Here is a 14,091-nt window from a genome sequence, read left to right as displayed (position 1 = left end):
GCTCAGGGATGTGGAGAGAGCTGGGCATTTGCTTGGCTTTACTCCTGTCTGTCTAGACGGGAACAAGTTTTCATCTCTCTGGGTCTTAGTTTTCCCTCCCTGGAGACAGTACCATCCTTTATCCAAGGGCTACCAAACTGCCAGACTGGTCTGGAATCATGTCCTTACCTGTGCTCAAGATAACACTACTCAGTTCTCCAACACCGAAGAGAAACAACAGAAGTTGGTTTCCCCCCTGGCAGAATCTGCAAGCAGTTACATAGCTCCAGACGTTGAGCCAGACTAGTCACTGCAAGAGGCAGAGTTCTTAACACTCTAACACAGTCGGGTAGGGTGTGCGCATTTATTCAGCACATGCGCACTTAGTACCCGCTCTGTGCCCGCTCTGTGCTGCACAGGACCAAAGCTGCGCATTGCACACCTCCAGAGAGCACAGTCCCTGCATGATCATCATAGATTTGGACACATGTAACAATTTTCTGGCAGCTGGTGGTGCAGTGTCTTTTTCTAATTTTCACAAGGTCAGCATAACAGCTGGCTGCCAAGCTGGTACAAGGAGACATGGGTACAGCAATGAGCAAGACATTGGCCTTGCTCTCAGAGAGCTCACCATCTAGCAGGGGGACCACGCCAGCAAACCGTGGAGCTGAGTTGGAGAAGGACCTCTAAACTGATGCCTGGTGGACACGTGGGAGTCAACCAATGGAGGCCAAGGAGAGGGTCTTCTGGGCAGAGCAGGCTCAGGGGCAGAGACCGAGGGGCAAGAGGGAGCTCAGGCCTCCCTCCTGGAATGGGTCAGCATGGCTGGAGGGCAGCTCTCTTACAGACCGGGCAAAAGGTGAGGATGCAGAAACAGAAAAGGCCATTTAGGAGACCAATAAATACTGGCTAATTAATTTTAATGCTTTACCAAAGGGTGACTGGAAGTCACTGCCATGTTTTTAGCAGGAGAGCAGGATGCTGTTTCCACCTCTCGAAGATTGGTTTGGCTGCAGTGTTGGGAATGAATCTGACAGGAACAAGAACGAAGGCTTGGAAAATAGAAATATAGGTGGAGCCATGGGGTCAAAGTTCAGATGGTACCAGGACAATGGGGTGGGAGGGTGTAAATTCAAAGAATAGTAAGGAAGTAGAATCCTTACCACTTGGTAAGTTTGGGGATTGATAGTGAGCCAAAAGGAGAGACCAGAATGACAGCCAAGCTTCTGCCTTTGACAGCCAGCTGATAAAGCTGGTTGGGGGGAAGTGGGGGCTTGTTTTGGACGTGTTGAAGTGGAGGTGTCTATGGGATCCCAGGAGGACATGAGGTTCTGGAAGATCATTAGCTGCTGCTCGTCATGAGACCCCTCTCTAGAGAACCTGCCCATGGTTCCTTGGGCGCTTTCTACCTCTGCCCAGATAGAAAAGAGTACTTTATAGAATTCAGATGATCCAGTTACATCCACAGAGAAACCCAATGCTTCAAAGCAATACCAATTTGTAGTAACGCCTTGGATGAATAATATATAATGTCTCTGAAAATTGAATCATATATACATATATGTATACATACATTATATATATACATATACATATATATATATACGTATATATATATATATACATATACGTATATATATATATATACGTATATGTATATATATAATGAAAAAGCAGCCATAAAGATTTAAACTGTTTGTGGGCAGTTGTGTTTAACTTCTGCTCCATTTTCTGCTCCATGTGACATTGGACAACTCGAGTTACCATATCTACACTTTATCCCCTCATCTGTAAAATGAGGGGATAAATCATCTGACTTCAGAGGGCTGCTCTGTAAATGAGGTAATGAGATATTACACAGAAGGGTCCTGGACAGCTCTGGCACAGAGCAGAAGTTCATTAAATATCATATATTGTTGTTACCTCTGTCTTCACTGTGAGGTAAGGGGACTGGAACGCCCCTCTAGAAAGGGCCCATCCCACTTAAGGCAGAAAGGGGTGGAGGCAGGGAACTGGTGTAGGGGTAGGGCTGAGTAGTGTCAGGAGCTCTGGTTGGGCAAAGGGGGAAAATGAAAATTTTGTGAAACGGGGAGTCTTCCTGGCCCCGGGGGGAGGACAACAGGCATTCCAGATATTGAAGGCTATGCACACAGGCCCCTGAGGACTCAACCTACTGAAGCAGCCATCACCTGGGGAACGGGTGGGTTTGGCACCAAGAGGATGGACCCTGAGAGATGAGCCTCAGGGAAAGAAAGTGAGGCTCCCCCACAGCTAAATGTAGCCCAAGGGAAGGAGGGCTCTCTCCTCCCTGACTCCAATGCCTCTGAGATCACCGTGAACCGAGTCCCGCTAGCAATTCCTGATGGCTGCCAACAGTGACCCCCCCGTGGCCACCGGGTGCACCCAGGGGAGAGGTTCCTTAAGACCAGAGTGCTCCCCGCACCAGGGTGAGCCCGGGAAGGACTCCTGGGACAACAGAAAGCCTCCAGAGATTCTTGAGCAATTCAAGAGGAGAGAGAAGCCCACGCAGGATACGAATCGAGCACATGGGGACTCCGGCAGGCATTATTCTGAGTAGTAAAACCAAACCTACGTGGCCCTCGGAGCTGGAGGAACGGCCAGTACTGGTTCTGTGCAAAGAGACACTGCACCATTTCCCAGGCCATCAGTGCATAGAACAGGCCCTGCTTTGTGTCAGCTTCCCTCCAGCCCCACATCCAGCTCTGCCCCACCCCATCTCCCGACCACCCGGCACCTCCCCTTCGGGGTCTGCCTGTCTCCAGCACACGGCATTGTAGAATCACCCATGTTAAACCCAGACTCCAGAGCACTCTCTTTTCTATGAACAAAGAGAACAGAACCAACATAGCTGGACTCCGTCCTGAGCCTGAGCACACATTTTTCTCCCACGGCTCTGAGCACACAGCAAAGGGTGAGACAAGCAGAGTATAAGGCGCCACCCCAGAATGACATGGTTCAAGGGAAGAGGGGAGGGGTTCATGAGAACACAGTTCCAGTATTCGGAAATAGTATCACTGACCAAGTCATGCAGGCTCTTCTCCAACTCTCTGGGCAACTAGACAGCACCTAACTCCACACTCCTACATGTTTGCAGCTGAGAATTAATTAAATGAATTTCTGCCTGGATTTTCAGAGCTTCTGAGAGGCCAGAGCCTGTTCTACTATTTGAACTGAATAACGAATTCTGTATTCAAGTGATACTAAAGGAAACAATGCCCTTTTTTTCCCTAACTCGGAGAATTTAATTTAGGTGTTTCATCAAAAACGGCTGCTCCCCGTAGATTAATGGCCCACTATAATCTTTCATATTAAATTAATTGAGGGCAGAATGGCTTTGCTGGTTTTGAATGACAGCCTCCAGAGTTTAGCTACATCATTCTTTAAGAAAGCATAAAATAAGGAACCAAAATCGTGAGGCTGGCATTATCACCTTCTCACTGTCTTTTGGAGGTTTTTCCACTTTCCGTTGCCACACAGCGCATTAATTAGCAGTCAGGCAGCACTTGGGCCAGATGATCTCCAGGCTGCATCCCTAACGAAACACCTGCCTGGCCCCTAACGGTCCGCCTCATCGTGTCGCTACAAAAAGAGGAACACTCTTGGGTGGCGCTTCCTTCCTCCTACTATACCCTCCCAACAAGCCTCAACTCAACACGATTACCCCCATTTTCCACAGGAAGAAACCGAGCAGCTGAGCAAGAACTTGCTCTCGGTCACACAAGTCCGTGGCAGAACTAGGGCAGGACTCCCAGTCCAGTGCTCCTTCTCCCACACTAGAGTGGCTTCATGTGACCTCATTTTGTAATTGTTCACTATTTTTTCAGTATAAAGCTTTGTCCCGCCTTTTTTTCCCCCTATCTCTTCCATTCTGAATTTAAATGAATGAATTCTTCTTTAGCTCTTATCCATCTTGCCTTTCCCACTTTCACCATTGTTCACTATGAACCTCAGGCTGCAGCCACGGGGAAACACATCCTAGGCACCCGATGACCTTGCTTTTGCTCAGTGCTGCTCCCTTGGCTGTGATGCCCTTCCTTGCTTCTTTACTTCCCCACTTTTCCCAAACCAAATGCCATTTCCTCCATGGGGCCTTTCCAAATGCTCTATACACCATGATCACGTGTGATTGATTCCTGGGATGCCAGGCTAGCTCAGCACCCGCAAATCAGTAGCTATGACATGCCACATTAACAAAAAGAGTAAAAATCGTATGATCATCTCAACATCATCTCAACAGACGCAGAAGAAGCATTTGACAAAATTCAGCATCTTTTCATGACAAATGCTCTCAACAAATCGGGTATAGAAAGAATGTACCTCATAATAAAAGCCGTATATGACAAGGGCATAGCTAACATCACACACCACAGCGTAAGGCTGAAAGCTTTAGCTCTAAGATCAGGAGCAAGACAGGAATGCCCACCGTCACCATTTCCTCCACCATGATACTGGAAGTCTTAGCCAGAATAATTAGGCAAGAAAAAAAAAAATAGTAAAAGGCAGGGCGCCTGGGTGGCTCAGTCATTAAGCATCTGCCTTCGTCTCAGGTCATGATCCCAGTGTCCTGGGATCGAGCCCTGCATCAGGCTCCCTGCTCCGCGGGAGGTCTGCTTCTCCCTCTCCCACTCCCCACTGCTTGTGTTCCCTCTCTCGCTGTCTCTCTCTCTGTCAAATAAATAAAAATAAAATCTTTAAAAAAAAATAGTAAAAGGCATCCAAATCAGAAAGGAAGAAGTAAAATTGTCTCTGTTTACAGGTGGCATGACCTTGCATATAGAAAACCCTAAATATTTCACCCAAAAATTGTTAGAACCAATAAATTTGGTAAAGTTGCCGGATACAATATCAACATACAAACATCAGTTCTGTTTCTATGCAGCAACAATATATATACAAAAAAGAAATTAGTAAGACAATCCCACTCACAATAGCACCAGAATGGGTGAAATAGGCAATGGGTATTAAGGAGGGCACTTGTGATGAGCATTGGGTGTTATATGCAAGAGATGAATCACTAAATTCTACAACTGAAACTAATATTACACTGTATGTTAACTAACTGGAATTTATTTTTTTCAAGATTTTATTTGTTTATTTGAGAGAACAAGAGCATGAATGGGAGGGACAGAGAGAGGAGAGAGAGAATCTCAAGAGACTCCATGCTGAGCATGGACACAAACACGGGGCTCAAGCCCAGGACCATGAGATCATGACCTGAGCTAAAACCAAGAGTTGGACGCTTAACCAACTGTACCACCCAGGCACCCCACTAACCGGAATTTAAATAAAAACTTGGAAAGGAAAAAAAATTTAATAAAATACTGACAAATAAATTTAACCAAGGAGATGAAAGACTGGGACACTAAAACTATAAGACATTGATGAAAGAAATTAAAGAAGACACAAATAAACAGAAAGATATCCTGTGTTCACAGATAGGAAGAATTAATATTGTTAAAATATACATACTACTCAAAGCAATGTAGAGATTCAATGCAATCCCTATTAAATTTCCAATGGCATTTTTCACAGATAATAGAAAAAATAATAATCCTAAAATTTGTATGGAACCACAAAAGATTCTGAATATAAAGCAATCTTGAGCAAGGAGAACAAAGCTAGTAGCATCTAACTTCCTGACTTCAAATTATATTACAAAGCTGTAGTAACCAAAACAGTATGGTGCTTGCATAAAAACAGACACATAGACCAATGGAAAAGAATATAGGGCTCAGAAATAAACTTATGCATATACAGTCAAATAATTTTCAACAAAGGCGCCAAGAATACACAATGGGGAAAGATAGTCTTTTCAAAGAAATGGTCTGGGAAAACTGGATATTCACAGACAAAAGAATGAAACTGTACCCTTATCTCCTAGCAAACACAAAAATCAACTCAAAAGGATGAAAGATTTAACTGTAAGACCTGAAACTGTAAAACACCTGGAAGAAAACATAAGAAAAAAGCTCCCTGACATTGGTCTTGGTGATGTTTTTTTGGATATGACACCAAAAACAAAAAGAAACAGGTGGGGTTATGTCAAATTAAAAACCTTCCGCACAGTAAAGGAAACATCAACAAAACGAAAAGGCAACCTGCAGAATAGGAAAAAATATTTGTAAACCACATATCTAATAAGGGGTTAATGTCCAAAATATATAGGAATCCATACAACTCAATAGCCAAAAAGAAATAACCCAATTTTAAAAAATGGGTAAAGGACCCAAATAGATATTTTTTCAAAAGGATATACAGATGGTCAATAGGTACATGAAAAAGTGCTCAACATCATTAATTATTAGGGAAATGCAAATCAAAACCACAAAGAGACATCACTTCACACCTGTTAGGACGTCTATTATCAAAAAGACAAAAGATACCAAGCATTAGCAAGGATGGGAAGAAGCTGGACGATGGCATGGAATGTAGCTAGCTTCCTTCAACCACTACGGATTTGTTTGTTTGTTTTGGCTTTGTTTTGTGGGGTTTTTTTGTTTGTTTTTTTAAATTAACATATAATGTATTATTTGTTTCAGGGGTACAGGTCTGTGATTCATCAGTCTTATACAATTCACCATAGCACATACCCTCCCCAATGTCCATCACCCAGCCACCCCATCCCTACCACCCCCTCCCCTCCAGCAGCCCTCAGTTTGTTTCCTGAGATTAAGAGTCTCTTATGGCTTGTCTCCCTCTCTGGTTTCATCTTGTTTTATTTTTTCCTCCCTTCCCCTTTGATCCTCTGTCTTGTTTCTCACATTCCTCATACCACTGAGATCATATGATACTTGTCTTTCTCTGATTGACTTTTTTCGCTTAGCATCATACTCTCTAGTTCCATCCACGTCATAGCAAATGGCAAGATTTGGGGGGTTTTTTTGATGGCTGCATAATATTCCATTGTGTGTGTATACATATATATACATATATATACATATATATATATACCACATCTTCTTTATCCATTCATCTGTTGATGGACATCTTGGCTCTTTCTACACTTTGGCTATTGTGGACATTGCTGCTATAAACATTGGGGTGCACGTGCCCCTTCGGATCACTACATTTGTATCTTTGGAGTAAATATCCGGTTACTACTACGTTTTTTTGAGCTTGCATTAATGTTTTAAGAGGTGCCAGGGGTACATTTTGCACTGAAATCTAAAGATTTCACTTAAATCTTCACTTAAAAAAACACTTCACAAAAATAGTCTTTGTCACTGCATTATTTACTCATGTGTTTGTACATTTCTGCTAATTTATGAATGATTTTTTTCAGTAAAAACACACATATTCAAGAACCACCAAAAAAAACCCCATATGTTCACAGCAACATTATTCATAATAGCCCAAAAGTAGAAACAACCCAAAGGTCCATCAACTAATGAATGGATAAACATCATGTATAATCCTATTTATAAGAAATATCCATAATGGGCAAATTCATAGGGACAGAAATTAGATTAGTGATTTCCAGAGGTGTGGCAGGAGAAGGAAAAACCAATGGGGACAGAGTTTCTCTTTGTGGTAAAGAGATCTCTGGAAGTAATAGTGGTGGTGGTTTGCACAAGGCGGTGAGTATCCTAAAAGCCACTAAACTGTACTCTTTCAAAGGATGAATTTTATGTTATGTGAATTGTATTTCAATTTTTTTTTTCTAATCTATTGAATGAATCTGGCATGTGGTTGAAAAGGCTGCGGACCAGAGGGCTGGCGAGTAGCAGTCATGCAGCATCTGTGCTCCCCCTGTCGTGGCCCTGGCCCCAGTCATCTCTCGGGGGTACCACTGCAACAGCCTCCTCCTTTCTCTCACCCCCAAACCCACATTTACAAGTGTTGCACTGCCCACCTGCAGGAACCACGCCTTTTTATTTTCTCCATGTTTTGACTTCTGGGACCTTGCTGAGCCGAGAGAGACTGGCCCTCCCAGGGATGGCCAATTCCTAAAGATACTAAAGGACTCACCCGCAAGTGTGCCTTTCATTTGCAAACCAGCCAATCCAAAATACTCCGATCACTTCCTCTATCTAGTTCTGACTGTCCACCTGCCCTCCTCACCCCAGGGCCAGGCGTCAGACAACTAGAGAGCCCCTGTGCCCCAGAGCCTGCAGACTTTATTCAAACCAGCCGATCCTACCCCTGCGCTCCCTGTCTGGCCTTACCTGCCCCGGGGAAACCACAATGCCAGCACTGTGCCCTGGCTCCCTCCGCCCCCTGACGGGCCCTGGTGCTCCTGTAGCCCCACCTGGCGTGTCCTGCTCCCTGTGAGTAAAAACTTCTTGGGGCAACGTCATTTCCACATTATCCATATGATCCAGGTGTTACCGCACCCGATTCAAACGAAGCCCGAGCACATACTGAAACACCACCCTTCAAATCTGCTTCCGCCTCCCCTCTCCCCACCCTAAAACTTTTCTCCACCCGACACTCTCCAAGCTTTGTAGCCTCTGTAGCCCGCCCCATACATCTCCACCTTCCTACGCACATCCCATTCCCATCACCATGCCCTTACGTATGCTGGGGCCTCCGTCTTGGGCACCCTTTCCCTCACCCGCCTCTTCGCCTCCGTTGTTCCTGTGCGCGCATCAAGCTTCGCTTCGTCATGCTGCCTCCGGAAGCCCACCGGGATAGCCACTCTGCACTCCAACAGGAGTGGTACTCTCTCCCTCAAAGCCGGGAGCCTGCGTGTCTGTCTGCCGCCCGGCCCGGGAGTTCCTCCAAGATAAGCACGGTGATCCCTCAATTCTGGGTGCCCAGAGCTTAGCGCAGAGCCAGTAAAGTACTGGTAACGCAATCAGTATTTTTTAGTGTAAGAAATCTCCTCCATAGGCGTATAAATAAGCTCTCGGCGGGCGGAGCCCTCACCCTCTGGGTCCTTAGCAGGGCCGCGTGCAGGGTGGGTCCTGGGTAAGCCCTGGGGCCGAAAGCGTGAACGGAAGGATGACGGAGCAGACAAGCGGGAGGAGAGCGGGGGGGGGGGGGGGGGGGGGCCCTAGGCTGGTCTACTCACGCTGTTCCTCCCACTCGCGCTCCTCGTTCTCGCGGGCGTGGCTCTGCAGCTGGGCCTGCTTCAGGGTCCAGTAGAGTTCCTTGGCCCTCTGCTCTTCCCGGAGGCGAATCTGCTCCTCTCCTCGTCTCCTCTCCTCTTCCTCTTTCCTCTAAAATATCGTGGGGACAGAAGGACGTTAGGTCAAGAGAGAGAAGTGCCCCTGTGACTCTGGGGCAGGGCAGTGCTGTGGCGGGGTGGGGTGGGCCAGGGCTGGCGGCTCAGGTGCATTCTCTGACACAGGAAATGGCCATAGGCAGGCCTGATCACAGCTGCGGGGAAGGATGCAACGGGTTAAAATCCGGGGAACAGGGGCGCCTGTGTGGCTCAGTCGGTTAAGCTACCGGCTCTTGGTTTCAGCTCGGGTGGTGATCTCAGGGTCCTGAGAACGAGCCCTGTGTTGGGCTCCTCACTGAGCGTGGAGTCTGCTTGAGATTCTCTCCCTCACCCTCTCCCTCTGCCCCTCCCTCCCTAAAATAAATAAATAAATCTTAAAAAAAATATGTGTGGAATAATGTGTAGACCCCAAAGCTTTCTGCAAAGATAAGAGGAGCCTGGGCCATCCTTGGCCATACCTGCATTCTGGGGGAGACGGAGGGTAGGTACCATTCCTTCTGGAGGCCAATTAAGCAGGATATGATCATGTCTTAACCTTCTGTCTGGATAAGATATTTTCAAGACAGGCAGGTTTCGGGGGACCCACATCTCCAATTGTCACACTTTGAAGCTCCAAAAAGCTGTGTGTGTGTGTGTGTGTATTTCCCTCTACCTTTGTTCACATCAAAGTAACCCACAGGTGTCAAACATGCATTATATGCTATAGGCTCATTTTCAGAACCAGCAATTCTCCAGACCACATCACCCCAAACTACCCACCCTCACCCGGTGCCCAGGGGCCACCATTCGCAATTATTTTAGCTGTTCCTTCATGTGGTGACATCTCTGTCTGAATCATGCAGCTGATTTTTTTATTTATCAATTCTAGACATTAAACTACTGCCTTTCCTTTTTGGTACATGAGTATTTGACACTTATGTTTGCCACACAGGTACACGCCCAGACTTTTCCTCTCCTCATCCTTACCGTGCCAACATCAAAATTTGTGGTGAAATCAATAATCAGTGTAAATACGGTTCACTGCAAAGCCAAAGTAGGGCGCTGTTTTCACCAATGATAAGAAGTACGTTTTGTAACTTTCTAACATAATGTGGGTATGAAATGTGGGTATGTCTCAAGACTTGCAAGTTGCCTTTTTAATAGGCAACGGTTTTTTCTTTCTTCTTAAAATAATGATTAATAAATCAATACTTAACTAATATGGCATTTTATATTCAGTAAAATATGATAGTATGATGGCTTTTTCTTTCCTGGGTTCATAATTGTTTTATCCTGAAGTTGCATATTGAATTTTCCCAACTTCTCTAAGCTCTGTCGTAAATCTTTCTCTGTGTTTATTATTATAACAGGTAAACAGCAGTTATCTTTTTTCAGGGGTCGCCACTGTCCCCAGATGCCAGCCTTCTTTCTTCTCCCATCTCAGTTGGTTGTTACCCGGGTCTCCTGTCTGTCCATCCACCTGGGGACTCATTTCTCAGCCCTCCTCCAGTTGAAGCTCTTGTTTCTTTGTTCCATGTTCTTTTTTGGCCACTTCATCATTTTGCAACAACATAGCTAGCAGGACTTCTCAAGTATGGACGCACAGGGAGACACTCTGAGTCTTGTCTGAAAACATCTATATGCTGCCTTCAGATATAACTGCTAATTTGTCTGAGCATAGAATTCAATTAAAAATCACTTTCCTAAAGCAGAATTTGGAAGACTTTACTTCCCAGCATCCAATACTGACACTTGGATTCTCAATTTTCTGCATGAGACATTAATTTTTCTCTTTATCACTGATGTTCTGAACATGGTTAAATGATGTGCCTTGGCGGGGATTTTCTTTCATTGATTGTGCTAGGCACGCAAGGAGCTTTCTGCCTGAAGTCTCAGATCTTTCCAGTCTAATACACCTTGTCTTAGAATTTCTTGGGTAATTTCTTCTCCTCTCATTGTTTTTCTTTCTAGAACTTCTGTTTGTCAAGTTCTGGACTCCTTGACTTGATCCTCTAGGAGGCTTAGCATTTCTCTCTTATTTTCTCTCCCCTGCCTTTGCTGTTCTACTTCCTGATTGATTCGCTGATTTTATTGTCTAAACCAAATGCTACATTTTTTATTACAGATTGCATTTGTAATTCCTAAAGCCCTCCTTCTTATTCTTTGGTTGTTCCTTTTTGCTTCATTGCACCCTGTCCTGGTTTCAAGAGTGTAATGTTTCATCTCTGAGGACTTTAGAGCTTTCTCCCCACCCCCCACCCCCATATTCTGATTTAGGTCTATTTCCTCTGTTTTTTGCTTTTTTTTCCCTTTAAAGTATGTTTTATGTGTTGCCTGTCATTGGTGTTGAGGCTTTTCTCAGATGTCTGATGTTTCCTGGCTGTCCATATTCAAGAAAGGAAATAACTATCCGAATGGGAGACTCAGAGTGTGTAGACAGGACTTCCCTGGGAAGTGGGCTTCACTCTAGGATGACTGGATGAGGAATCAGCCATTTCATTGAGGAAAATACTCAATACTCCAGTGTAAATATCTAGAGGTCCTTTGACTGAGATTATTCCATGTCTTCTCCTCTATCCTACTAGGTGGTATCTGAGCACCAGCATACCGAAGTCTGTGGGGGAGGCAGTCTGCAGGCAGGACAGCCCTGAGACCTTAGCTAACAGAACCCCTAGCTTGCGTCCCACATTTCATAGGAACACCATGCCTTGAAATGCCTTCTTTGCAAACATCCCCCTCAGGTGTCCCCCAGGAAAGGCCAAAAAGAGTCCTCCCAGGATTGGCAGGGGCAGCAGTGGTATCCAGGTAAGGTACCCTAAGTCCAGACCAGGTCCCACATGAGCCCTAGTCCCTTGTTTCTCCCCCTCAGGGTGTTCTTTGACCCTCTCCTTCATGAAAGGGGTTAACCATATGGCCCCAGGAGCTCCAAGATGCATATTTATGGAATCATCCTGAAGTCCAGTGGCCAGGCCACGTTTCCAGGGGGGTGGCCTAGCAAGCCTACAAACCCTGCCAGTAGGCACCGTATTTTTATCGCAGCATTGCATGAGATTGGGTCACCAGAAAAGACCTAACAGGCTGATTTCATGTGGCTCAAATTGATAATTTATGAGAAACAAAGACACCATGCAAAAATACTTGCTGGCCCTGTGCATCCCAGAGGCAACCCAGGCTGCAGGTTCCATGGCTCAGGTTACTCACTGCTTAAAGTAAGACCCTTCCTTAATCTTCCTGTTTCCCACCTGCCCCTCGCCTGCTCTAGACACTCAGCCTGACACACTGAGCTCTGAGCCTCTGCCCACTCCCCATCTCCTTCGGCTTGGAGGGAGGGATGTAGTAGCCTGGGTGAATATGTGGACATGAGGGTCCAGCCATTCCGCAGAGAAACTGGTCGCAAACCTGAGCTCCCTGCTTCACAGTCCCTGGTGTCTCCAGGTCCCGAGCCCATGGGGACCCAGACTGAGCCAGCTCACCCACCCACCCCCTTCCTGCAGGCGCCCCACTGAACCTCACCACTCTGTCTTCCAGCCTTCAAACCTCAGCAAACATCTTCGTATCTGTTCCCTCTTTTCATTTTCTCTCTCCTGGTGCTTTGGAAATTTTTCAGTCCTTTGCTACTATTTAAATGGATCAACAAGAGTTGGGGTGGAGAGGAGGTAACTGAGTTTTTAATCTCTCATTTGGGATGCCTGGGTGGCTCAGCCAGTTAAGTGGCTGCCTTCAGCTCAGGTCATGATTCCAGGGTCCTGGGATCGAGTCCCGCATCAGGCTCCTTGCTACTTGGGGAGCCTGCTCCTCCTTCTGCCTGCCGCACCCCCTGCTTGTGCTTGCTCTCTGTCTCTCTCTCCCTCTCTCTCTCTGACAAATAAATAAAATCTTAAAAAAAAAAATAATCTCTCATTTAATAAAAAAAGACAAAGTTTTTTGTTTCTTCTGAAACAGTGTAGATTAAGGATTTTTTACTAATTCAAAAATCTTTTTTTTAGCCGGAAAAAATAGGCAAAATTCCCACTTCCTAAGGAGTCACTCTCAAGAGTTGGGCATGAGGACAAAAGAAGCTGAGTGGCTTCACACAGTCACTCACCAAATACTTACAGAGCACCCAGAGGCTCAGGCCTGCATCGGGCTCTGGGGACACAGCTGTGGCCAAGACACATGCAGGCCCCACCTCCGCGCTTGCCTTTCCAGGGGGCAAAACACACCAGACAAAAATCAGGAAATATCAGAAGATAATAACCAGTGTGCAGAGAATTAAAACAGGAGAAAGGACAGAGAGAATTTAGGAGGCTACTTTAGGCTGGGTGACCAGAAGTCCTCTCAGAAGGGTCGATGTGATCTGACAACTGAACAGTAAGGAAGAATGCCAATAAGTAAGTTTCGGGGAGAAGAAATTTCCAGGCAGAGAAAACCACGAGCACAATGGACCCAGCATTGCAAATGGGCTTGGCATGTTTGAGTATAGAATCATCCACTGTGGTTGGAAGAAGAAAAGTCAAAATTCTATATTTGATGAGTTCAAGATGCCATCTGACATCCCAGAGGCCTGCCATTAGTAGTGGGACGCGGGAGCCTGAGGCTGAAGGGCAAGTTCAGCTGAAGGTATTGGTTCAGAAGTCATCTGCGTAGGGATGATGTTTCTCAGCCACAGGACCTAATGCTATCACTGAGAGAAAGAAAGCAGATCCAGAGGAAACAACCAGAAATAAGGTATGGAGATGAAAGTACAGCATAGGGAATATAGTCAATAAAACCATAATAACCTTGTAGGGTGACAGATGATGGGTGACTCCACTTACCGTGGTGAGCATTGCATAATGCAGAGAACTGTCGAATCACTATGTTGCACACCTGAAACTCATATAACGCCGTATGTCAATTATGCTTCAACAATAACAATAAAAGAGAGAGAGAGAGAGACAACCAGAGTGTCTTGAACCACTCCACCA

The 14,091-nt window shown here is 45.6% G+C and overlaps 1 protein-coding gene across 2 annotated transcripts in view; it reads right to left on the bottom strand.

Annotated features, from left to right (window-relative positions):
• The window catches only part of SH2D4B (SH2 domain containing 4B), an 84,306-nt gene that overhangs the window by 34,772 nt on the left and 35,443 nt on the right, over window positions 1-14,091 (bottom strand). For both annotated transcript variants that reach the window (XM_044916505.1, XM_021700107.1), the window contains exon 4: window positions 9,014-9,161. In XM_044916505.1, the coding sequence (XP_044772440.1) occupies window positions 9,014-9,161 (148 nt within the window). The remainder of the gene's footprint in view (window positions 1-9,013; window positions 9,162-14,091) is intronic.

Source organism: Neomonachus schauinslandi, chromosome 6 (genome assembly GCF_002201575.2).
Source record: "Neomonachus schauinslandi chromosome 6, ASM220157v2, whole genome shotgun sequence".
Lineage (NCBI taxonomy): Eukaryota > Metazoa > Chordata > Mammalia > Carnivora > Phocidae > Neomonachus > Neomonachus schauinslandi.
The sequence above is the reverse complement of the archived record's forward strand: the minus strand, read 5'-3'. Positions and strand labels throughout refer to the sequence as shown.